General features: G+C 43.0%; 1 protein-coding gene across 3 annotated transcripts in view; it reads right to left on the minus strand.

The window, feature by feature from the left end:
* FNDC3B (fibronectin type III domain containing 3B) overlaps positions 1-26,376 on the minus strand; it is a 356,988-nt gene that overhangs the window by 97,717 nt on the left and 232,895 nt on the right. For all 3 annotated transcript variants that reach the window (XM_062211816.1, XM_062211803.1, XM_062211809.1), the window contains exons 7-9: positions 12,611-12,669; positions 4,020-4,171; positions 1,471-1,530 (exon numbers count right to left, since the gene is read on the minus strand). In XM_062211816.1, coding sequence (XP_062067800.1) covers positions 1,471-1,530; positions 4,020-4,171; positions 12,611-12,669 — 271 coding nt within the window. The remainder of the gene's footprint in view (positions 1-1,470; positions 1,531-4,019; positions 4,172-12,610; positions 12,670-26,376) is intronic.

The following is a 26,376-nucleotide window of genomic DNA, read 5'->3' on the forward strand; positions in this document are numbered from 1 at the left end:
AGTGTTCAGTGGCTTTTAAGGTCCAAAAGTCTTCTTGAAGCAATAGAAAGGGCTTCTTGAACCATTTGGTCTGAACAGTTTGTACTTACAGTCTATAATAAACAATGATATGCCCATGGCAAACAATTCATTTGTTTTACAATTAAACCACACAGTCTGATGAAGATCATATAAAATAAAAATTATTTTTTAAAAATCATGTTTAGGGGCTGGTGTTGTGGTGCAGTGGGTAAAGCCTCTATCTGCAACGTTGGCATGCCATATGAGTGCCAGTTTGGGTGCCTGCTGCTCCACTTCCAATCCAGCTCCCTGCTTATGGCCTGGGAAAAGCAGCAGAAGATGGCCCAAGTGGTTGGGCCCCTGCACCAACATAGGAGACCTGGATGAAGCTCCTGGCCAAGCCCTGGCTGTTGTGACCACTTGGGGAGTGAACTAGTGGATGGAAGATCTCTTTCTTTCTCTCTCCCTGTCTCTCCTTCTCTCTCTCTAACTCTTTCAAATAAATCTTTTTCAAAAAAATCACGCTTAAAAGTCTGTCCAGTGTATCAACTACTTTTCTGCTTACAAAAGCACATCTGGCCGGTGCCGTGGCTCATTAGGCTAATCCTCTGCCTGCAGCGCTGGCACACCAGGTTCTAGTCCCGGTCGGGGTGCCAGATTCTGTCCCGGTTGCCCCTCTTCCAGGCCAGCTCTCTGCTGTGGCCCGGGAGTGCAGTGGAGGATGGCCCAAGTGCTTGGGCCCTGCACCCATGGGAGACGAGGAGAAGCACCTGGCTCCTGCCATCGGATCAGTGCGGTGCGCCAGCCGCAGCGGCCATTGGAAGACCTTTCTCTCTGTCTCTCTCTCTCTCACTGTCCACTCTGCCTGTCAAAAAAAAAAAAAAAAAAAAAAAAAAAAAAAAAAAAGCACATCTGTGCCCTGTCAATTTCTGTGCTCCAGGCTAAAGAGAGTGGATGGCCAGTGAGTCACGGATCACACCTTTTAGCAAGGCAGGTACCATTCACCAAAACGTCTAAAACAGGTACATGATCCATTCAAGTGACCTGGATTCTCCTATATGCAGCAGCCTTCTTTTGAAAGACAGAGAAATAGAAACAGAAGGGGAAGTGGGGAAAACTGGGAGGGAGGGAGGGAGGAGGGAGGGAGGAAGGGAAGGAGGGAGGGAAAGAGGTGGGGGGGGGGGAGGGAGGGAGGGAGAGGTTCGGGGGGAGGAGAGGAAGAGAGAGATCCCATCTGCTGGTTCACCACCTAAACGCCCAGGAGCCAGGAACTCAATTAGAGTCTCCCATGACACTTGCTACCTCCCAGGGTATGTATTAGCAGGAAACTGGAATCTGCAGCAGAGCCCAAACTCAATCCCAGGCATTCTGATGAGGGATGTAGAAATCCCACGTGGCACCCTACTCACTGTGCCAGATGTCTGCCCTCCCCACTCCCCCATACAGCAAAGCACTTGTATTCTCACTCACCTCACATGATAATCAGTTGCTGGTCTAAGATCTTTCAGGTTACATTCTAGTTCTTCTCCACTGCAAGGAAAATCCTTCATTAGTTAACAGCACCGGTTTCAAAAGTAAAACAAGTTTTCAACTTGGCTGCTATAGTAGTATACTGACAATAATTGAAGAAATATTACTGATTCTACTATTAATCAGAAGCAAACTTTATTTGGTGGTATTATTATTATTAATATTATTATGACTAGAAAATCAGATTCCTTTTAACAATGCCATCTTAGATGTGGAAAATGGCAAGGTTAACTTAACTAATAGAATTCCAAAAGATCTCACCACTTTTCAAAAGCAAATACACAAAAGTCAATACATAAGTACAAAAATAAGCTAAAAAATACATAACTAAATAAATGCTCCAGCTACCAAGTGAAGGCAGCTCCCAGACTCACCCTGGCAGAAGCTCCCGACTCTCTTAGCTCTGAACTGTCTTGACGAAATTGCAATCTGCTTCCCTTACACACCAATAAATAGATCTCACATATAAAATAAAGCCATTTATACAGTCAGAAGTTGTGACCCAACCTCAACTTAAATCAGGAGGAGATAACCAACGTAACACACAGGGTGCTCAAGTGTGTGGGAGCAGGACTTATTTTGTATTCTTTTAAATTGCCAAAGTCATAAAACACAAAGATATATGATAGCAGGGCTCCAAGTTATAGATGGTTAGAGAGCCAAGACAAGAAATGCAGTACCTGACCTTAGAGTGGATTCTGTACTGGAGGGGAAGAAAAAGGCTAGAACGCTTTTCAAAATAACAACCATTATTTAGATCTACTGACAAAACTAGAGTACGGATGATGGATTAGACAAAAGTACTTATCAGTGCACACTTTGATTGTTGAAGAACATATTCTTATCCTTGGGAAATATATTGAGGTATTTAATAGTAAAGGACCATGATAAATAAAATTTATAGAAAAAGTATAGAGAGGTGAGAAAAAGGGGTAAGAGAGAGAGGCACTCAAGCAACAAAGGAAATATATAGCAGCAGAGAAAAGACTGTACACGCATTCCTGCAGCTTTATTTCTGCAATGTTTTAATACGCCTTCTTTGCCTGTAGCTCTGCTGACCTGCTTTGTATCTTTTCTTTTCTTTCTTGGCTTTTGCTGAATACAAAAAGGGAAACTTTATATAATAATTCTGGTTTTTAGTATCACTGTTAAAAAAAAAAAAAAAAAACAGCCCAAAGAATCAACAAAGCTAGCTAACAACCTGCGGGCCTGAGTGGACACTGTTCCCTTCAGCTAGAGGGAGGACCTCTCTAGGTCACCTCATGTCCAGCTTTCTACTTCTCTTACCAGACTGATCTGCCTACCCCTCTGCGCACTGGAAACCCTAGCCTTTGCCATCAGTGCTCTTCTTGCATTAAGACTCCACACGTTTCTTGGCAAGGGTGGAGAATGGCTCTCCGGATTTCTTCAATGTCCCTAGTAACTGCAGTTCTTCAGCATCCAACAGCTGTGAGCCAAAGTAAGAAGCTTGGGTTTTCATCTAAGTAGGGTGGAGAACCACTGGCGTGGTCCGACTTATGTTTTGGCAGGTGGAAGTGACGTGGGAGGACAGTGAGAGGAGATGCTGGAAAACTCTGAGGAGCACACAGAATCCATCTGGGCAACAAGAGGATGAGACAACAGCTAAAAGGCTTCCTTTCTGGTCTTGTTCGCCTTTCCCTCTCCCTGAAAGAAGGCCCATTCAGGGAGCAAGCGAAGAATCAGGAACAAGGATAAAGAGACACAGGTGCATGGCCCTGCTGCAACAGGCAAACAGGAGAGAACAAACCGCATGTCTGGCAGAGACAAGCGGAGTGTGTGTGACTGCATTACCCTGTAGGTGGGCAGTCCTTCTTGGGCCACTCACAGGGAGGTCAAACAAGTAGTTACAATGAAACTGACTTCCTGATTTCCTACTCTGCAAATGAGAGCAGGGCCCAGCAATTCCAAGGGACAAAGGACTTGATCCTAAACTTTTATGTGTTTACAACATGGCCATAAATTATTCCAATGGGTAATACCTGGGAGTTCATAAAGTAGGAAAGAGTTAATCCCTTATTCTGTGTGCTAAACTTCTGACCATTTAAGAAAGCCTTGGAAATGTTTTAAGGTAAGTTTTATTACAGGCTGGAAAACTATTATAGAGAAATCAGAAATAAGTTACATTGTAGAAGTTTGAAAAATAGGACTAGAAAAAGGTTGGGTCTTAGAAGCAAAGTATGCAATAACTAGAAGTCATAGTCACTCTCTGCCATGCTAAGACATTAGAAGAAAATTTTTATTAATACTAACCTGACAAGATAACATAACCAAATCATGTATTTCATGAATGCCAAATAACTACTATTTCTGACTAATAACTGCTCTGGACAATATTAATTCTTAACATTATAACTGAACTATAAAGGAAAATTTCTAAAGCTTATGAATTTTCCCTTTGTTTTTCATTTTCTTTAACAATTCAAATTGCATAGTTTAGTAGCAAAGAAAAACACAGAAACATACGCCACCTGTAAATTATCTTGTATTTTCCATCTCGTCCTTTGTCTGATAAGGCAACCTCGTAACTGTAGGGGAAGGAAAGACCACTGTGGGGTCCACAGGAAAGTCCGACTGGGGGAGCCCAGGACAATACGACTGTTCTTGCCTGAATGTTCGAAACCTGAGGAAGAAAAACAGGGGACATAGTATTTAAATCCATCTCACATGGACAAGATACTAGCTCTTCAAGTGATACTTCTGTATTTATTATTATTATTTCTGTGTATGTGTGTGAGAGACAGAGAGACTGTACTCAAGTGAGCACTGGTTCGATTCCCAGCTGCTCTACTCCCAGTCCAGCTCCCTGCTAATGTGCCTGCCCAAGTTCTTGGGCCTCTACGCCCACATTGGAGACCTAGATGGAGGTCCGGGTTCTAGTCCTTGGCCTGGCCTGGCCCAGCCCCGGCCACTGCAGTCATTTGGGAAATGAACTAGCAGGTGGAAGATAATCTCTTTGTCTCTCCCTTTCTCTTTGTAACTATGTTGAAGCTAAGAGCCCAGAACTCCATCCAGGTCTCCTAGTTGGGTGCAAAAGCCTAAGTATCTAGGGCATCTTCTGCTATTTTCCCAGATGTATCAGCAGGGAGCTGGATTGGAAGTGGAGCAGTCAAAACTTGAACTGTGCTCATATGGGATACCAGCACGGTAGGCAGTGGCTTAACCTGCTCAGCTACAATGCTGGCCCTGGGATTTTATTTTTTTTAAATAAAAAGTTTTTAAAAAGTTGAATGTAAGATTTCAATGATCCACAGAGTGGTCACTACATTATGTGGAAGGAGCCTCAAAGCATTCTTCAAAACTGGTATTTTTAGACCATGTCCCTTGAAGTCTGGCAGATTTCCAGGAAAACTCAATGGGTGAGACTCTGGCATGAAGGATGAGTCTGACGTAAGGCAGAAACGTGTGTGTAAGTGGAGATGCTCCACCTTTCCAAGCTCTGCTTTTATCTTTCTTATTTAACCTCTGCTTAAGACTTCTCTTAAACAAAGAACTCTGGAATGTGCAGCAGCCTGTCTCACTCTAACTTGTACTACCCTGAAGTGTGTCCAACACTATACCAGAGGTGCTCAGGAGGACTGGGCCCCAGGGGCCCACAACAGTAACCTGATCACTAACAGGTCCTGTGCTGGCTTCATTCCCTTTCCTCTCTCACCTGGGGCTTCCTGGGTCGCTTCCCCAAATAAACTAGTTGCCTATAAATCTTTGTTTTAGAGCCTATTTCTGGAGAAATACAACCTAAAATGTGGCCTAATTCTTTAAAATAAAATAAACCTAATATCAGAACATCATTAGTGTTCTTATTTTCTGAAATTTACTTTATTGTTATCTGCTTGGTCTGGATAATGCATTGAAAACAAAGACATAGACTTGACGGATGCTAAAGCTTAATGCTTACAAAGACTTGATAGCTGCAGATTATGAGGCTACAGGTGGGGATAGGTAAACTCTTTAGTACCTCTATGATTCTTCTTCTTCTGTGTGACATCGTTGTAGAGTCTCTCTTTGAAGTGGGCTGCTCATTCCACTTTCAGCAGAGACCCCCCACACCTGTGTTTCGTTTTCGTGCAGACATAGCATGGTGATGCAGGTGGCCACTCACGCACGCACTCAGACTCCTGCACATCCTCCGGATCCAGCGGAGTCTCACTCCTTCCTCTGGAAGATCGTGCTCTCTGCTCTGTAGCCCATGGCTGCTGCCATCCTCGCTGAACATCTCTGCAGCCTTTTTACCCTTCCCACCGGGCTCCCTGAGGGCCCCCTCCACCCTCACCTGAGTACCAGTTGCCTCGTAAATGCTTGTTGAGTGAAAAACAACCGTCAAAGTGAGTAAGACAGTCTAGGTTCTGATGTAGGTAACACAGTGGATGGCAGCTGAAGAGTAACTGCTACAGAACCAAGCCCCATCCTGCCTGCTATGGCTCCATCAAGCAACTCCTCTTCCCGGCCCCCTCCACTCGCCAGCCCCATGCTGCTGGGACCACTGTTCAGGGTGCTGGCCCTCTCACATCCTGGTATGAAGCCATACTTGGTTACTTGGCTGTTGTTTCGCTGACTAAATGCAAAGGCAGCATTACTCATGTAACTCAACACATTTGCTGAAGTTTTTCACTCACATCAATGAGTAATCCTAAAGTACTGGGCATATATGATTTTTTTTTTTTTTGGACAGTCAGAGTGGACAGTGAGAGAGAGACAGAGAAAGAAAGGTCTTCCTTTACCGTTGGTTCACCCTCCATGGCCGCTGCTGCCAGCGCACTGCGGCCGGCACACCGCACTGATCCGAAGCCACAAGCCGGGTGCTTCTCCTGGTCTCCCATGCGGGTGCAGGGCCCAAGCACTTGGGCCATCCTCCACTGCACTCCCGGGCCACAGCAGAGAGCTGGCCTGGAAGAGGGGCAACCGGGACAGAATCCGGCGCCCTGACCGGGACTAGAACCTGGGGTGCCGGCGCCGCTAGGCGGAGGATTAGCCTATTGAGCCGTGGCGCTGGCCCCATATATGATTTTCAACTTAATAAAAGAGATTTGTTTCTGAAGAGTTCCATTTATAACAAAAAAAAAGGAGGCCAAGCAGGTACTGGGAAACATTTGACTGCGGTATAAATGGCAATTTGCACAATCCCAAGAACAGCATGTGCAGTAACAGTGACCCTACAAAGGGAGTGTGGAATAGCATCGTGCTTCAAAAGAGCTCAGGCATGTGCAAGTCCTAAACCCCAAACAAATATGTATACATTCACATCCCTTTATTTTATTTTCTAGATATTTATTTATTCTCATGTGCTAGAAAGGGAGAATGAGATCGATCGATCGATCTCCCATCTACTGGTTCACTCTCCAAATGCCTGCAACTGCCAGGGCTAGATTAGGTTGAATCCAGAAGTCTGGAACTTTACCAGGTCTCCTACATGGGTGGCAGGACCCCAGTTTCTTGAGTTATCCTCTGCTGCCTCCGAAGATGTGTCAGCAGAAAGCTGGACTGGAAGCAGAGGAGTTAGAACTTGAACCAGGCACGCACTCTGACATGTGATGCCAGCATCCCAAACAGCAACTGCACTCCACTGCACAACACCTGCCCCCCTACTTCTTTATATTGTGTCTTTTTCATCAACTATTACAAATTTTACTTTTTTCCTTTAACATTTGACTAGGTTATTATTTAAATAGAAATGTGTAACACTTAAAGCATCAACTAAAGTAACACTCACCCTTTCTCTGGATTCTGAGCCAGCCTGCAGGAGACAGCTGTCCCTGAAGACAGGTATTTCTGAAATGTATTCTCCCACTATGCGTGCCTAGCAGGAAGGCACTGCGAGAAGTCAGCCTCACTCCCCAAGGATGGTGGCAAGCTCCCACCTTTGCTACCACCAGCCTCTACCTGTGCCCCGGCTCCCTGCCTTTCACGACTCCTGGCCTCAGGTTTCCCTTCTTTAGGCATGGGAATCCTGAGAGAGAGGGTGCTGGGTCTGCCTTAGAACTTGAAACTCACTTGCGTTTCAAAGCCCATTTTAGGAACAGTGCTTTTCCAGGCAATGTTCCAGAGAAGCAAATCCTCAACACTCATTGTATTTCCTCCAAGTGCTCTGGGTGGTGATAATGAGAGATCTGGAACTCTACAAGTGGGTGCAGGTTCAAGGCTATGTCAGAGCAAGCGCACAGGAATAGGGCCTTAACAGTGTGAGTCTCATTCTCAGTGCTGGAACTTTCCTGCAGGCAGAGACCGCCATGATGAATGGGGCCTTGCTATTCTGATCAGTGCAGTGATCATGGCTCTTGCTCCTTCTCCTCAAAATAGGTTTAGAAACCTTAAAACTGACTTCATGATGTTGAATGAATCTATCGTAACTAGAAGTCAACCTCCTTCACAATGGTGAGAAAAGTGGTGACTGCTACTCATGCAGTTACTGGACCAGGCGCAGTTTGACATTTAGTATTCTGCCAGTGCTGTCAAAGGGTCTGTTGTATTGGTTACTTGGGTAAAGTCAGCATACGAATTATTTAACCTGCTTTTAAGTACCTTGAAGGACTTAGGAAACCACTACCTACTCGTCAATGATCACACACTGATTAGAAAGCATTCTTGTCTATGTGTTTATTAAATACATGCTCCAACTTGAGAGCAGTTGTCACACATATGGAAATTACAGAACCCAACTGCCAAGAAGCTATCCTTAGCTCTCTTCCTCCTTGCTCCTTCTCTCCTGTCAAGATGGTGTTTTTAATACTATTTTGTAAAATTCTGCTATTTTTACTCTTGGAATTTGTTAGATGCAAATGATGTACATTATTTGGAGCAGAAACATCACTTATTCTCATAGCTACTAAACTGTTACTATCATGTTCAAAAATACAAATTCTTTGTAGGTTGGGAGCTTGGAAATGTAGTCTGACCTTTGGATTTAACTGGGAGAGGGAGGGGCTGCTGACGGAACGAAGGACTGCACTAAGGAAGCACTGGCCAGAGAGGAATACTGGTCTCACTGTTGAAGTACCATCAGGAGAAATAACAACACAGAGGAGAATCCATGAAACGGAGAACACCAAAGAAAGAGGACGTTCTCGGAATTGTGTGGCCATCCGTCTCTCCAGCTCCTTCCAGCAGAAAGCCTCGAAGCTCTTCCCAGAGTGCTGTGTGGCTGCCAAGGGGACCTGTTCCCCTCAGGTCCCTTTGTTCACTTCTGGACTGACAAATCAATTGTTCCTGGAAGCTCAACATTAGTGGATGGAAACACTGTGGAGCCACAATTGCAGGTTCCGTTCACTTACGTCCCGACAACAAACAGCCCACCACGGTGTGGGGGAGACTGCAGCAAGCGCCACCATCACAGACAGTGGGAACACGTTAGGGTGCAGGGTGCCTGGTGAGTTCCTAAACCACTCCGGATGATAGCAAGCTTACTCCTCTAGGACAGCACTGGCTACCCAATGAGGTTTCCAAGGCACCTGTCTTAGCCCCAGGACAAACATCTGGTTTACTTATACTCCATTTTAATAAAACTGATCAAGTATGTGAATCCTTACAGTTTGCAGCGGGCGGGGAGGGAAGAGTGTGGTATCTGAAAACAAATTGCCGAATTCAGGATGCTCCAAGTTCTACAAAGATGACTGGAATCCACAAATCTTACATACTGTTTTTGCACCAAAATCCAATCATTTGTAAAATCTCAAAGAAAAATATATCCCTTTTGTTCTACAGCTGCTACCAGATGTGGCTGAATGGAAAAAACAACATTCAGAAGAGCAATCCTTTTAACAATCGTGTGCCCAGGCTTCTGCAGCTTGGCATCTTTCCCTGGAAGGCCCCTGAAACCCTCCTCCCCATGTCAGGGTACAGCACTGCGCAATGGCAGGGTATGCAGCAGAGAGTCATATATAGTTTAGTTCCAGATAGTCCTATGTGGTACTTATTATCCCAGCTTTCACAGATGAGGAAACCCAGGCCCAGGGAGGTTCACAAAGACAGTTAACAGTCACGCAAGGGTCTGACCCAGAGAGCCAGACTGCAAGACCTCGGCACTGTGTCTCAGTTGCTACCTGTCCTGGCAGGCTCAGTCTTGGCCTCTGGTGCTGGCCAGCCCTCAGGCATCTGTCCCACCTGCTGGAATCTGGCTATGGCCACTGCAGCCAGCCACACTCTCGTTCAGCAAACACCCACAAAGGGTTCACTATGTGCTAGGGTCAATGCTAGGCATTAGATACATAAAGATAAATAAGACACGGTCACAAATAAGAACTTTGGATGAGGAGGAGGTAGCCGTGGGGAGGGAGGACAAATGAGTGGACTGTCACCAGGCAGAGAAAGTTTAGAAGGGGCAATGTGGTCCGCGGAATGATGACACCTCCCCCCTCCCACTCCCTAGACATCCATATCCTAGTCCCTGGAATATATTGTTTGGTGTTGTTAAAGCCACTTTACAGGTATGATTAAGTAAGTGAAGGACCTCGTGACAGGGCAAGCACCCTGTACTACCCAGATGGGTGCAATGCAATCATACAGGTCCTTCTAAGTGGAAGAGGGGGGCAGGAGAGACCGAGGAGGGGAGGGGAGGATGGAAGCAGGGACCGGAGGGACATGATGGCTAACTTCAGATGGAAGGGGCCACCAGTTAAGGAATGTAGACTGCCACTGGAAACTGGAGAAGACATGGAGGCAGAGTCTCTCTCAAAGGTTCCAGAAAGGAATGGAGCTCTGTGGAAACCTGATTCTAGCTCAAAGGGACCCATTTGGGACCTTCTGATCTCTAAAACTTTAATAAATTTGTATTGTTCTCAGCCTCTCCCTTTGTGATCATTAGTTACAGGAGCAAGAAACAACTAATATGGGAGACAGGAAGAGAAGCTGTTCCAGTTACATGCAAATGCAGAAGGCATGAATAAGTCAGGCAGCCGTGAGATTATCCCTCAGCGGGGGCGCCTACAGCCCTAGCATGATGGACTCACTTGTGTTGCCACTCCGTGCCCCAGACCCAGATGGTGGATGGCATTAATCACCACCGCACACGAGTGAGGCACTGTGTCTACTCCGTACCGGCGAATCTTCATCAGGGTGCTTAAAAGGTTGAATGCAATATTTTGGCAAGTCCAACTCTCAATGTTAAAAAGAGCATCAGCGATAAATGCTGATTTACAGATCGCTAATGACGAGTTCGTAATCACTTGAGGTTCTGTTGCTTCTACATATCTTCTGCCTTTCCTAGTCCTAGAAAGTGCACTGCCTACACAGCAGAACTGACAACTCAAGCTACTAGCCAGGACCAAGGAAAATCACTGGATACACTCAACTACATCCATACTCATCTTTATAAACCTTACTGACATGGAAACGTTGCTTTTGGGTTGAATCTGCAACCTAAAAGCCATTTTAGAAGTTTGAGGAGGGCAGTGGGGAAGGACAGGGTCCAGGTAAGTTGGCTAAACCCTAGAGAGGCTGCAACCCTGTGGAATTTACCTTGAGGAACTCACCAGGTCTGGCTCACTGCTCAGCGGACTCAATCTAGTTAGTGTCCGAGAGTTGATCAGACTCAGGAATGAATAACCAAATTGCAAGACTAACCAAATTAATCTCCCCTTATATGATACCTCCTACCCCACCGCTAACAGCCACCTCTACAGCTGAACTGTTATCCTCCTCCACAGATCTCCATAGCAGTTCTTGGTTCTGCCTTCACCACAGCACTGACCTACCAGACACTCATGACCGTATTTATATTTCTGGATGCCTGACCCACAAAGCAAACTCAACATGCCCCAGAATGGCAGTGAAGATACAAAAAGGACACAGGCATGGTCCTAGTCTAGAGGAACTACTAATTACTCAGAAAGACAAAGAAACAAGGAAATGACATACAATGTATTAAAGATCCCAGCAGAGATGAACACAGAGCACAGTGAAACTGGGAGTAGTGCCAGTGGTGCTAGGTATGCACGACGAGGAGTATCCTTGGGACACGGACAGCAATCGGATGAGTCTCAGATGTCCTGAGAGGCTCCTGAAAGCCCAGTTATCCATGACACTCCGTACCTAATAGGTTACAATGCCTATGACATTATCTCCAGTCTGGCTCTGCCATCTATCCACTCCTTGCCAGACCCGATGCCTCCACCCTAATCCTGACTCCCTTAGCTTCTCTCCCTGGGTCCATCTACTTCTCACTCTGACATGACTGCCAACTGGTCTGAGCATTTCGAAGAATGTAGCCCTGGTTGTATAACTTCTTTGCACAAAAACCCCTCAATGGCCACCTGCTTCTTACAGAGAAAGTGCAGACTCCCAACCCACCATCAAAGCCTGCTCCTCTACAAGTGCCCTATTATGCCAGTCCCTCTAACACACCTCATGCTTTCAGGTTCAGTCAAACTCAACTATGTATCCTGAGGCATGTTTGGACTCTTCTCTGTAAAAGCCCCAGTATTTGAAACACATGAAGAATCAAGGTTTTCCAATTTAGCTAGAAAACACTCCAAGGAACTTTGGCTCCCTAATCTCAGATGAAAGGCAGAATCAACATTCTGAATTTTTCACTTGAATTTCAAAGCACCTGGCAAAATCAAACTTAAAACCTCACAATATCACTACTCTCACTGACTTTCTGTTTTCTTACCATTGCACCCAATGTTCTGCACTTATTTTTCTCAGCTCATATTCAAATGTCTGTTTGAAATCTACCTGGAAATATACTTGAAGTTACTGAGTTTTTCCAAATGATTATTATTACATTTACACAGGCAGAAGGAGATTACTTAGAAAAAAGAAAACCAAACAAAAAACAGACAACTACCTCTGTTCTTCTGGGGCGGGGAGGGTGCACCCTTGGAAGTTGGGAAGAATTGCTAACTGCATTCTGGGTATCTAAATAAAGAAGACATGGCAGGGGCTACGGCACAGAAGGCTGCTGTTCTGTATTTTCATGCTCCATTAATAACTGAACACTCTTTCATAGTTTATAAATAATCTGCAATGGGAAGGGAGCCCTTTTGCTTACCTACTATGTGGTGAAAGAAAAGCACATTTGAAATACTTAAGAAAGTGTCATTTGTGCTGAGAAATCCAGAAGACATACCTGTGGTTTCTCTATTCCCGAAAGAATGTCTTGCACCCTTTTTACTTCCAACTCATATTCTGCATTGCAAAAAAAGAAAAAAGGAGAAACAATACCGTTAGAAGGCAGTATGGTTGTCAAGTTCCTTCCCCAAGGCCTTTTAAATAGGGCTAGCATTAAGCCTGTTGCCTGTTACCATGGATTTCCAGTATCACGAATATGGTAATCAGGAATGAGACTCTTTCCAGTAGTGGTTGTGCAAACTTGCCACTGCATAGTCTTAAATATTCACAACATTAACCAGACTCAGACAGAGTTCCACTTAATAATTCAACATGCAACAGGGAATAAAAGGCCCTAGCAGGACAAGGGAGGAGGCCAAAACAACTGTAGGCTGAGGTAAAGAAGACATAAGGTGGTAGAGCCATGGCCACTCCACGCAGGGGCTGTGAGTTTATAACAATTAATAGTTTAATTTCGGTTTATGAAATATCAAATTCACACTTTCTACACCGAAAGGCAGCAACTGGAGTGTTTGAGTGGAGGGGCTGACGTCCCTTTTTGTGAATTTCAGCAGACTTGTTGAGATTCCGTGTGAATCATGGATGTAAGGCAGGCAGGTGTGAAGGCAGAGAGACCCATCGGCCTATTGCGCAGTGGTCCGAGCCAAGGACAGAGCTGTGCTGATTGGGGCTGGCAGGGAAGACTGTGAAAACAGGACTCACTTGGGAGGTGTAGGAGTTGAAGAATTAGATGAGCTAGGCAAGGGTGAGAGAGTTTGAAGAATCAGAATAACTCCTAGTTTTTGGCTTGACAAACTAAATGAGTGATGTTTTCCGATAAGATGAGGAAATGGCCATGTTCCAGGGTGGGGCAAGAATTAGGTTTTACAGATGGAAAAGGAAAAATGCTTGGAGTAGAGAGGGTAGGATGGAAAGCATGTGAATAAAGGATAAATGCTAAGAATCTGTTTTGATAGAAGAGGCTCTTGATTTTCACAAGGGGTTTGACAGAATAATTTTGAGTTTATAGGAGATCTCATTTAACTTTGCACCTAGTTTATGAGCCAAGTGCTAGAGAGGTATGATTACGAAGTTGTGGTATGTCCTTGTCCCCAAGGTAGTTCCAGTCTAGTTGAAAGGAGGCAGGGTGTGAAAGCACAAAGGCAATGGGAATGCCATGTGACGGGTGCCATGGGAACTGGAGAGAGCAGTCAAGGAGCATCCCAGGGACCTAAGCCCTGTGGATAAGCAGTCATTTGAATGTGAAGGGGGGAATGTGACAGGAGGTGTAGGTGGGTTAGCAGACCCTGCTCCCTTATGACAGAGCTGCTGTTCTCATTGTTTGTTCTCATCTCCAAGTGTCGGTCTTCTCCTACCCTTCTCCCAACTCCCTTTCTCCAATCACTCTAAACTATCTGTCCTTATTATCAAAACCTAAAGTAACTCTTGATTATCCCTTAGTCTTTCCTATTAGAAGTTTCAAGGAGAGAGAGATAATACATATCTGGAGTGGGAAACTTTTCTTTGTAAGGAACCAAATAAAGGTTTTCAACTTTCCTGGCCACATATAGGTATCTATTATATGTTCTTGATTTTTTGATTATTGTTGCTGTTTTTTTCTTATAATTTTTTTAAAAAATTTATCAACCATATTAGGCTCTGGACTATATGAGAACAGACTGGAGGGCAGGCTACAGCATGCTGACTCGCCTGAGGACATGGCTCACCACACACCTGCAGCCTTTAGTGCACTTCCTGCGCGGACTGAGCAGAGTAGACACTTGTTATCTAAATCCAGGAACAAAGTCAGAAAGGACCAGCTTTCTATTTTTTTTCCCCCCACTGCATTCTGCTTACTAGAATAGGTTTACCCTTATCTTTGTGAAGAAAAAAAAAAAAAAAAAAAAAAAAAAAAACCTAGTGTCAACATCACCATTCTAAAAACTAAAACTTTCTAAAGCAAATATCTATATTCAAAGAACTAAACATCCCATGCACATTTATAATCATGCATTCACACTGAGATACAATGGATTGCATCCTGGATCAAAGGTGGACATACCCTCCTATTTTTCAGACGCCTGTCCTAAGTTAACTACAAATATCATGTAGCTCAGAATTTGTCAGAAACAAAAACAAAACAAGCCAATCCAAATCATAAGCAGATACAATAAATAAACTGGTGCAGTTATTAAAGACAAAATTTTCTCCATCTCTGGCTTCTCCAGAGTTTGTGGGAGTCTACGGGTTCAAACGCATAGCTAGATGCATTCAAACAATGGACGTGAGGGGGTAACAGCTTCCTTCTGCCATGAATGACCCATTTAGATTATCTTAGAAGGGCAGGGACACAGAGAGAAGGGAAGAATTAAAGAGATCTGCAAAGGAAGAATCTCAGCACTAGACACAGGGATGACAGAACAGAGAGTTTAAAAAGGATGCTTTGTGGCACAGAAATTGGAGAGCCACCCCTCTTTTTCCTTTCTAATTCAGGTGACAGAAGCAATGGCTACGCTTTTGACAGAAAAAGGGAAAATGGGAAAGGAGGCTAGATTAGATAGAGGGATAAAAAGATCTCTCCAAAATTGAAAAGGATGGGGTTAAGGTAAGAGCTAAAATACTCGTGAAAGAGCTTGAGATTAAAAACAACTTCCAAAGACAGGTCAGCCTTTGATTACAATCATAAAAGCTGACATATTCTGAGCACTTGGGTTCATACTGGTGAGTGTACGTACCATCACCTTGCTAATTTTCACAATACCCCTGGAAGCTGAACATTCTCAGCTCCATTTTACAGTTCGGGGGGGGAGGGGGGGGAGGATCACTGTTTTCATCTCCAGTGCTAGGCACACCCCTTGCAGGCGTCTTTGTTGACTGAGGTATGAGGATGGGGAACCAGTGAGGCAGCTGAAGCTCAGACAACAGATGTGACTTCCCCTGGGCCACAAGTCCAGGACATGGCTCCAAAGCAAGAACCACCTTCGGCTGTACCATGATGAATTAATAGAGGTCTGTGGGTAACGAGGGAGCGGATGTGGACAAAGAAAAGGCGGCAGCAGAGACCCTCCAAGATCCATAAGAGGGTTTATGTTGTTGCTGTTTTAAACTTGGAAAAAGTTGTCAAATGAATACAGTGAAGGCCACTGATGTGGGAATAAGATATGTGAGAAAAGAAAGAAACAGGAAAAAAAAAAAAAGAAGAGAAAAAAAGATCCATGAATGCAGCCAAATAAACAAAGGCTTCTGAGAAGACCAAAACTAAATGGGCAGGGTGTGGGGAGGAAAGGTAGTGACGGGACAATCACTACCCTGTAGTGTCTGATCACCACCCGGCAGTATCAGATGCATGGGATCAAAGCCAGACTGCAATTCTGCCTTTCTTTCAAGGTTCTAATTGTAAATAGGCAAAAATAAGAAAACTGGTACCTTTATTTAATGCATTTCCATTTGTGTTGTCACAACTTAAGAGGAAAAATGTGAATAAAATCTAGGCACACAATTTGCACAAACAAGAACGAAAATAAAATCTACTTAATAGAACTAAAATGACATCTGCTCACCACATACAAAATATATTCTTGTATGAAAGTTAACAGTATGAAAATGTTAAAATTCATAACCTCGCTAACTAAATAACTGAGTTCACTAAGCCCTTGGCCCTTCTCCCTTAGCACAATTTAAGTGTGCCTTGGGGTAGTCTGTGAACGATACCCTTTCCATTAAACAGCTTTTGGAGTCCAACTATATGAAGAGTGAATGTCGGTATTTGGATCAGGCTTCTACATGCTATGTGTGCTCTCTTTCTGTCTCTTTCTCTCCTCCCTCCCTCCCTCTCTTTCCCTTGAGCGTGTGTGTGTGTGTGTGTGTATGTGCGCATACACACACACAGCACATACTGTGAAGGACAGGAGAAAAAGAATAGTTAATCCCTTTACAAAAAAAAAGAAAAAACAATCAAAAAGGAATCACTCTGGTAACTTGCCTTTCAGATATCTTCTTTGATATCAAGTTCAAAAGAAAACTTGTTTTTGTTTCTCCCCCTTTAGAACCTAATGTGTGCCAACTGAACAAGAGATGGTGCTAGGGGCAGGCACTTGGCACAGTGGTTAAGTCGCCATTTGAGATGCCCAAATCCCATATTAGAGTGCTTGATTCAAGTTCCAGCCTCCTGATTTCAGCTTCCTGCTAATGTGTACCCGGGGAGGAAGCAGATGATGGCTCAAGCACTTGGGTCCCTGCCAGCCACATGGGAGACCTGAATTGAGTTCGGGCCTACGGGTCTCAGACTGGCCCAGCCCCTAGCTCTTGAGGGCATTTCTCTGTGTGTCCCTATTTCTCTGACTCTCAGAAATTAATTAACATCTGAAAAAGGATAGACTGTGCCAAGATAGGCAGAAAGGTGAGGTTCTCTTGCAAGGTCCTAGGACAAGTTTCTCTCTCCATTCTTAAGGGTGCCTTCTTTTCCCTCTGGTTTGTAGCAAGTTAATGAGTTCACAGGCAAATCTTGTGAGCCAGCTTTGTATTTCCTACTGCTCATATTGAAGCTGCCTGAACATAATACATCAAAAACATTTCCCCACCTGCTTCAATTTTGCTGGTGACCATGGATGGACAGATTGACAGACGGACGGATGGACAGACAAGCCAACCCACCTATTACATGGCTGCCTTCTTAGTATTTTAGAGGGCTTTTTCATCAGGGAAAAAAAAAAAGAGCACTGAGGACAGTGCTTCAGGAGAGAAGGGGCATTCTGGTTTGCACATTCAGGGTTGGCAAATGTCTTGCAAAGGAGCGTAGCTGGGAGCCTCTCCTTCAGACTTGCCACCAGTGAGCTGAGAACCAGCGTATCTGGAAATGCCCAAAGAGGGAAGGGGGTTTAGCTCAGAGACCCCTGCCTTTTCGTTCTCCTAAAAGCAGATCTCCTACTAAGAAAATAAAGCATTTTTAGCAAAGGGAAGGTTAAAATAAAAATACACAAGCAAAGCAAATACAGGTTTTAGAAGAAGAAAAACCAAAACCACACACATAGAAGGAAGATGTGTCATGTGAAATTTAAACTTTCCATAAATAATGGTTTTCATGTTTGCTCCAAAAAGAAACCTAAGTTCAGACTGTTTGAATAACTGTAAGGCCTAAACTAATTAAAATATCTCCCTTTATAAACACAATTTACTTCTTTGGTTTGTTTCACATTTTTTCCTTCTTAGAGAAGAACTACAGTGACACACTCCTTAGCTGCTAGCTATAGAATGCATGCAGGGTTGGGACAGCCCCTCATTCCAGGGGGATGACATCAGCATGATTCCTCTCTAAACCTCTGTCTACTTCTCATCCACAGGCTCATTTGCAGATATGCCCACCATAAGAAAATATGCTTTCTCAGATTCACTCAAAGTTGGCATAGTTACTCTCTTTAATAAGTCATGTGTTACTAAACTAGGGGTGTGGAAAATATGCTACTTCTGATTATGCCTATTTTGGGGATAAATGGCTTAAAGTTGACAGCATACAAAATAAGAACTAAATGAACAGAAATAAACACTTTTAAATGAAAAAGAGATGCATGACTCACTAAAAAGCACAAGCGAGAGACACCCAGTCAATGACTCTTTGTGTCAATGAGCATGAATGGAAATGAAGGAAGAAAACACTCAGAATACTTGCTGTTTTCCCACCTAGAAAAATGTACCGGTTATCTTCACTGTTTAAAATGCTACTTAAGTTGGCAAGCAGAATCCGTAAGTGCATACAAAAGCAGTATTAATTACCTAAGAACTTCTATTACATGTAAACTTAGCGTTTACAATCCACTGGTTGTAAGAACAAATATTAAAGATGCCTAAAATCACAAGACAAAAAATCAATTTACATAAGGACAAGGCTGCTAATCCCAAGGACACGTATTCTAGAAATATCTTGCAGTATCAATCATCCTGATGCTAATTGTGCAAAGATACACTTCTCGCTAGCTAGCCATTCAGCAAGTTAAGTGCTTACTCTATCCTGAGAGGTAGCCAAGGGAATACAAGACTCTCAACACCAAGAAAGAAAGCGGCAAGCAGATGAACATATGTTGTGCAAAGCTGCCTTCCAGTCTAGGAAAATATTTTCAAGAGTAGCCTGTGTACCAAGCAGATTCTGGAACCTTCAAGGAAAGGAGAAAGGGAGAGATGAATTCCTTTTGGAGGTGGAGTGCCCAGCTGGACAGGAGGGATGGCCGGAGAATCTGAGTGGGACAACAGAGGCTAATTTCCTCTGAGCTTTTGTTGTTATTTCTGGAATTCAGCAGAAAAAAAAAATGAGTTTCTCTCCTGGCCCAAGATTTGAGCAAAGTCCTACCAGAAACATTCCACATTCACCCACCCATAGGCAATGGGCTGCCTCAGACAAAGGCTGTGCAACATCTCAGTTGGCCAAGAGGGGCGGCAGAGAAGGGCAAGGTCTTTACAAAAAAGTAGGGAAAGGGAAAGCATCGATGCTCTTTCTGACTCTCACTTCTACTCACGGTTGGACTCCACCACCTTTTCTGATGTCAACTACATTGGTTCTACTTGAAATACAAGGAGATTCTATGTTCATTTCTGTCAGATTCCAAGAAAAATTCTTGTGTTTACTTCACAAGGCAAAATCATATATATATGGAACTGAGCAAAAGTAGCTACTGTTTTTGAGAACATCAAATTAAACAGAGATGAAAACTCCACAACAAGATGAAGTATCAGGTAGATATGCTTGCTTGGCAATCTTAACTCTAACATCAGTCCTTCTCTCTTCTCCCCTCTGCATGTCTGAACTCTTCACTGGCTTGCTGGGCCCTAACCCATGCCAGATATAGTTCTTTTATTTTAGGGGAAGTCTTAACTCCATGATTATCCAGCAAGAGCTGGTACTCTCCCTGGGTGTGTAACAGGAAGGCAGTTGCTTAAACACAGGATAGAATGACTTACAAAGGTAATTAAAGTTTATACAGTACTTTCTGCACTGGCATCTAGAAATGTTTCCAGAAAATGTTTTTTCATTAAGATTTGGCATGCCACATTGAAAAGCTCTTTTTTAAGAGGCTTATTCAATTCTTTTCTAAGACTGTGTCAATTGACAGGCAGAATCCAGAGTACAATTACATCTGAACAAAAATTTCAATGTTTATGTCCACCTATACAGTATTTTTTTAAAGTTTTTATATTCACTTTTTTTTTTTTTTAAAGGCAGAGTTAGACAGTGAGAGAGAGAGAAAGAGAGAAAGGTCTTCCTTTCCGTTGGTTCACCCCCCAAATGATATACCCACATTTTCTTAATTATGTCTCACATGACTAAACCATTTGTGGGTAAGACAAGACATTCAGTCTATGGCCAAAGAACCCCAGTAAAGATCATCAGCTGATGCAGGAATCAAATTCAGTACTAACTTCACTTACCAGGGCTCCGTAACTTCCCAGAGTTCCAGCAAATGGAAAAGTCATTACCATCCAGATACAACCCACCCGACCCGGAAAGTAAACAAGGGTTACAATGTGGGTACATAATCAAATGCCTGTAGCGTCAGATAAGCAATGTCAATTAGTAAGGTAGGAAGGTATAGAAACAAAAGAAAGGGCAAGGACTGGGAAACTGATAGGGCCTGCACCCTGTGGAAAAGGGGCATCCAGTTAATTTCTCATGGGATACCACAGGTCTAAGGTTGACAGACATTACCATCTTACCAGAGAATCTGGAAATGAAAAGTTCTACATGAAATTTCCCATATTTTAAATACTCTTGATCTGGGCTGGCACTGTGGCGTGGTGGGTTCTGCTACCTCCTGAGACACTGTCATCCCACGTCGGAGCACAAGTTTGAGTCCCGGATGCTCCACTTCAGATCCAGCTCCCTGCTAATGAGCCTGAGAAGGCAGTGGAGGACAGCCCAAGTATTTGGGTCCCTACCATCCATGTGGGAGACCTGGATGGAGTTCTGGCTCCTGGCTTTAGCGTGGCCTAGTCCTGGCAGTTGCAACTATTTGGGGAGTAACCCGTGGTGCTTTGGTATAGCAGCACTAGCTAAGGAAAACATGCACATAGCCATCCCCTGGATTGACTACCTGTTGATATTTACTCTATTTCATGCTTAGGATTTCTCTCTACAGATACACAAGCACAAATATATTTTTTCAGAACCATTTGAAAGAAAATTGTTGGCTTCATGACACTTCATTCCAAAAACTTCAGCAAGTTTAAGAATAAGACCCTTCTCCTCACAGGGGTGGGGTATCTTTTCTGCCAAGGGGCCATTTAGATATTTAAAATATCATTTACAGGCCATACAAAATTTTCAACTTAAAAAGCAGCCTGTTGTAGTGTAGGCCTGTGGTTTCGTTGGCAGAGCCAGATCAAATGACTTTGTGGGCCTTATATGGCCTGTGGATCGGATATTCCCCACCCCTGTAATAATCACAAGCAAAAGATTTAAGATTAATGCAACAAGGGCCAGCACTGTGGCGAAGTAGGTAAAGCCACCGCTTGCAACGCCAGCATCCCACATGGGCGCCAGTTCCAGTCCTGGCTGCTCCTCTTCCAATCCAGCTCTCTGCTATGGCCTGGGAAAGCAGCATAAAATGACCCAAGTCCTTGGGTCCCTGCACCTGCGTGGGAGACCCAGAAGAAGCTCCAGGTTCCTGGCTTTGAATCAGCCCAGCTCTGGCCATTGTGGCTATTTGGTGAGTGAACCAGCAGATGGAAGACCTTTCTCTTTGTCTTTCCCTCTCTCTGTAACTCTACTTCTCAAATAAATAAATCTTTTTAAAAAAGATTAATACAACAACAAAATCAATCTGTAGTCCATGTTCAAATTTTCCCATTTGTTTCAATAAAGTCATTAATGTTTCTCCCCCAATCAAGGATCTAACCCAAGGATCCAGTGTTGCATGAGTTGTCGAGTTTTATTAGTTTCCTTTAATCTAAAACAGAAATTACAAAGCTGACATTTGCAGGGTTCAGCCCATTTTTCTTATAGAATGCACCACTATCTGGATTGTGTGACTATTTCCTCATAATCAGGCATTTGCTAAAAATTTTTGGCAATACCTCTGTACAGATGTACTTGCCACTCTCTGACACGAGGATGTTTACAATGGGGCCTGACCTCCTTGGTGAAGGCTCAGTTCAATCCCTTGGCTAAGGTGCTACATTGTACCTGTCTCCATCGCAGCACCTTCTCCCCTTTCAAGTCATCTTTGCTGGTTATGTGGCCTCCTGCAATGCCAACATCGCAAATGGGCACTGGTTAGAGCCCCACAACTCCATTTCTGATCCAGCTTCCTGCTAATGGGCCAGGTACTTGGGTACCTGCACCCATGTGGGAGACCTGGATGAAACTCCTGGTTCCTGGCTTCGGTCTGGTCCAGCCCTGGTTGTTGCAGCCATTTGGGGGAGTAAGCCAGCAGACAGAAGATCTCTTTTTGTGTCTCTCCCTCTCTCTGTACCTCTGCCTTTCAAATAAATAAAATACATCTTAAATGACAAAAAATCAAATGTTTTAAAATTTTCACTCAGTCACTATTATTTATCATTTGGATGTGAAATTTGTCCACTTCCTGTGACTTCTGTCTCCAAACACCTGTTAAAAATTCTGGTTTAAGGTTATATAGCCAAACAGCAAACCAAATGCAAAGTGCCACTAGACTGCAGGTGAGAGATTTTAGAAGCATAAGAAAAAATTTACCCATACATTTGAAAAACTACTCTTACCCAAGAATTTTCCTATTTAAATGTGACTAGAAAGAGAGAAACCACTGAAACATCTTTTCCTTCTCTATCTTTTGGAAAATTAAATCTGAAACAAGGCAAACCAATAACCAAAAAGCCATCTTACATGACATTTTAAAATATACTGTATTGAATTTGAACTCTAGAAACTCAAAACTGAACTGCAATAAACTTTAAGTAGAAAAACATAGGACACATTTGGCTCTCCTACGATTGCATAATTTCTGCTTTCAATTTAATCTAGTTGTGTTTCATTTCTTGTTCTTCCTAATCAACATTTCCCCTTTAAAAATTGATAATCAAAACAGACAACACCATCTGCCTCAATCCAGAAAAGAAAATGGACTGTCTTCTATATGCAGTGAACTGAGAAATAAATTAAAATGAAAAATTAAGGCTGGCCAGCAGGAGGAAATGTCTATGGAGAGGACTTGTGAAAGACTGTTTGCCAAAACTGGGACCACTCTGAAGATCAGAAGTCCTCTCCTCTTAAAGGTTTTCCCACTTTTAGTCTCCAAAATGTATTTGATAAAGCAGTTACCCAAAACCCAAGGTCAATGTGAAAGAAATCTTTAATTGTTTCCAAGCCACCTAATCTATCCCTAGGTTATATGCACTGATCTTGCTGTCTCGCTTAAATTAAAATATTTGGGACATAAATTATTCAGTTTTCTGTATAAAGAAACTGCTTGAGCCATGCAGAGGGATCTCTGTTGTCCAAAGGTGCTGCCCTTGTTCTTCAAGATGTGACTGCTGAAGGCCTTAACAATCTCCTATACATGTATTATTACCCCGTCTTTCAGAATAAAGCCAGTGTTCTATGAAAAAGACTGGCGAAAAGGCCTGAATACTGAGGGACTGCATTTGTACTCCAGATCAGTTCTTACTGATCACATGTCAGTGTACAGATGGGAAACCATACTATCTGGCCTCTACATCCAAACACCCGAGGAGTACAAACCCTGGCCTCATCAGGCCACAGTGGTAGCTGTAAGCAAAAGCACCTGTTTACTGGGGTCATGGATCAAAATGTGCAAGAATTTAAAAATGCACCAGAGGAAAATAAAAAAAGCACAGAAGATAAAACTAGAAGAAATAGCCCCCCAAATGGAGGGTGGGGTGGGGTATAGAGGAGACTGAAAAGGATTGAGTAATAGATGAAAAGGATCAAAGCATGGTTGTTAGCAATTCTACTAAGTTGACAATTTCTCATCTAGGCAACTGACGTCATAATAATGTTCCAGAGTTGATAATGATAACATTTCTATTATCAAACAACAAAAATATAAAAGGCTAATTAATGACAAAAAATATCTCTTTCTTTTTTAAAAAGATTATTTACTTGAAAGTCAGAGTTGTGGGGGAAGGAAAAGGAGAAGAAGGAGAGAGGGTGAGATGGGAGAGAGAAAGAGAAATATATCTTCCATCCACTTGTTCACTTCCCAAATGGCTGCAACGGCCAGGGCTGGGCCAGGCCAAAGCCAGCAGTCAGGAGCTTCTTCCAGGTCTCCCACATGGGTGGCAGGGCCCAAGCACTTGGGCCATCTTCCGCTGCTTTCCCAGGCCATTAGCAGGGAGCTGGATCATAAGTGGAGAAGCTGGGACATGAATCATCTACCATTTAGGAAGCCAGCACTGCAGATGGCAGCTAAACCCACCATGCCACAGTGCCAGCTTCTAGAAAAATCTTTAACAAAAGAATGGAGGGCAGTATAGAATATACAAGTGTATCTCTCCCCTATCTCCTGCTCTGGCTAACTCTTCTCAGCCTACATGACTCTGTCCAGTGAACACTTCCTCCACAAAGTGCTGCCTTTATCACCCAGGTCTACAATGGTTGTTCCTGTGGGGTCTCCTCTAACATCCCAACCTCCTCCCCATATTTAAGTGCATATCACATTGTAGGCCAATTTCTTGTTCACAGCACACCCAGAAAAGATGAGCTCCATGAGTACAGTAATCACCTCTGGGCTGGATGCCACAGATTGCCCAATGCCCAACTCCATGCCTGCACAGGAAGACTTGGTCAATGTGTGACTGAATACATGGTCACAAAACTGCTACTTGCAAATGCACACGTGCTTTTATTCTCTGAATGTTTAGAGGACCATAAAAGCCATCACAGTGGAAAGAACTATAAGGAAATTACCTTGGTAAGTCATACCATTACATTAAATAACACATGATAACTTGCATTGCAAATCTGTAGGTCTACATCTTTAACATAGGAAACCAATATAAACATTCCAAATAAATGCAGAAAGAATTCTAAATTTGGTGAGGATTACAAATATTCCTTGAGCCCAGGCAAATGGTCTGCTTGGCATAAAAACTCAGCTGCCATCATGCTTGCTGTGATAATAAAGATGCAACTGAGAGCATCACTAGTGAAGACATTGAGAGTTCTTGGTCTCACTCTGGAGAGTATACTGGAGGAGAATGGAGCACTTTACCCACTAGAAGTAACTTTTAAAGCCATAAGGCACTAGTATTATTTCAGAAAATTAAATCAGAATGCCCAAGGTTGTTTTTAGAAGCTAAAATACACTGGTTTTGTTTGCCAAGTGAGCTGTTTTCCAGCTTTGCTTTTCCAGAATAGTTTTTGTGTGTGCACAAACTGTACAACTCCAGAGAACCAAGAGATGACTCTATTAGGCCATTTCAGCAATTAATTACCCAGCCAAATAACAAAGTCTGACCTACTAAAGTCAGTCTTCTTCTAACTGTCCTGACTACTTTATCTTTATTCTGCCTTAGACTATGTGACCATCTCACATGCCTTTCTTCCGATAGTCAACACTATGCTAACTCTAATCCTACTGTACAAAAAGCATAGCGTTTTCCACCTAGGAATCCCATTCCTTGCACCACTCTCTGTACCAGACACACAAGGTTCTATCTGGCTTCACTCTAGACTTGCCTTTGTGTGGAAGGGATGACAATCACCTTTAGCCAAATCATCCAGCAGCTAAAGATCTACTTAGGATTAAAACACAGCTACTTGCGTAAGTTTTCACACTTCCAAAGTATGCAATCATTTTTTTATCCTTGAGTAAAAGATTTATTTAACATTTCTTTAATCCTATTCAAAGTAAACAATTCAACTCATCCATTCTTACTGAAAACTTCTCAATAAATTCCCCAAAACCCTGTACAACTAGGAATTGAACAAAAAGATAAGAATCTGAATGGTGTGTATACAATTCTTTTCACTTGCATATTCACTATAAGAAATGAAAACACAGGAGAATCTAAGTTAAAGATTTTAAAGGAAAACAGGTGTATTTTTAGTTAAAAAAAAAAAGTCAATGTGCCCACTTAGGATAAATTTTATTAAAATATTATGAATACCCACAGAATTCAAAGAATTTAGCCAGTGTATATCACTGTATTGCGAAGTACTCTGTAATATATTGCTACAGGCTGAATTATGCCTCTCCCTCTGCTATTAATATGTTGGAGCCTTAACTCTCAGTATCTCAGAATCTGGCTGTATTTGAAGATAACGCCTTTGAATAGGTAACAAAGTATAAATGAGGTCATTAGGTGGATCCAAACTCAACACAATTCTGTGTCCTTCTAACAGGAGAACATTTGGACCCAGACACACACAGATGATGAGGTGAAGACATAGGGGAAGATGGCAAAGTACAAGCCAGGGAGAGATTCCTACAACAGATCACCCCCTCTTGGCCCTCAGGAGGAACGAACTCTGCTGACACCATGATCTCAGATCTCTATCTTTCAGAGCCATGAAAAAAATAAGCTTCTGTTTTACAAGATGTCTGCTTTGTGGTTCTTTGCTATGGCAACCCTAGCAAAATAACACATATAACATACATATGTAAATACATACAAAGGTACTTTAAAAAGCTCATGGAAAACGCAGTTGTAAGAGGAGTTTATTTTGGTGCGCAAATTGTTTTCTGAAATCTATGCAAACAAAAGATCTTCAAAAAGATGAGAAAATGGGTACCATGAAAAAACTATTCATGAATCTCAAAATTTTCTTCTACCAAAATAACTTATCTTCGCATTCCATTT

This window comes from Lepus europaeus, chromosome 2 (genome assembly GCF_033115175.1).
Source record: "Lepus europaeus isolate LE1 chromosome 2, mLepTim1.pri, whole genome shotgun sequence".
NCBI lineage: Eukaryota > Metazoa > Chordata > Mammalia > Lagomorpha > Leporidae > Lepus > Lepus europaeus.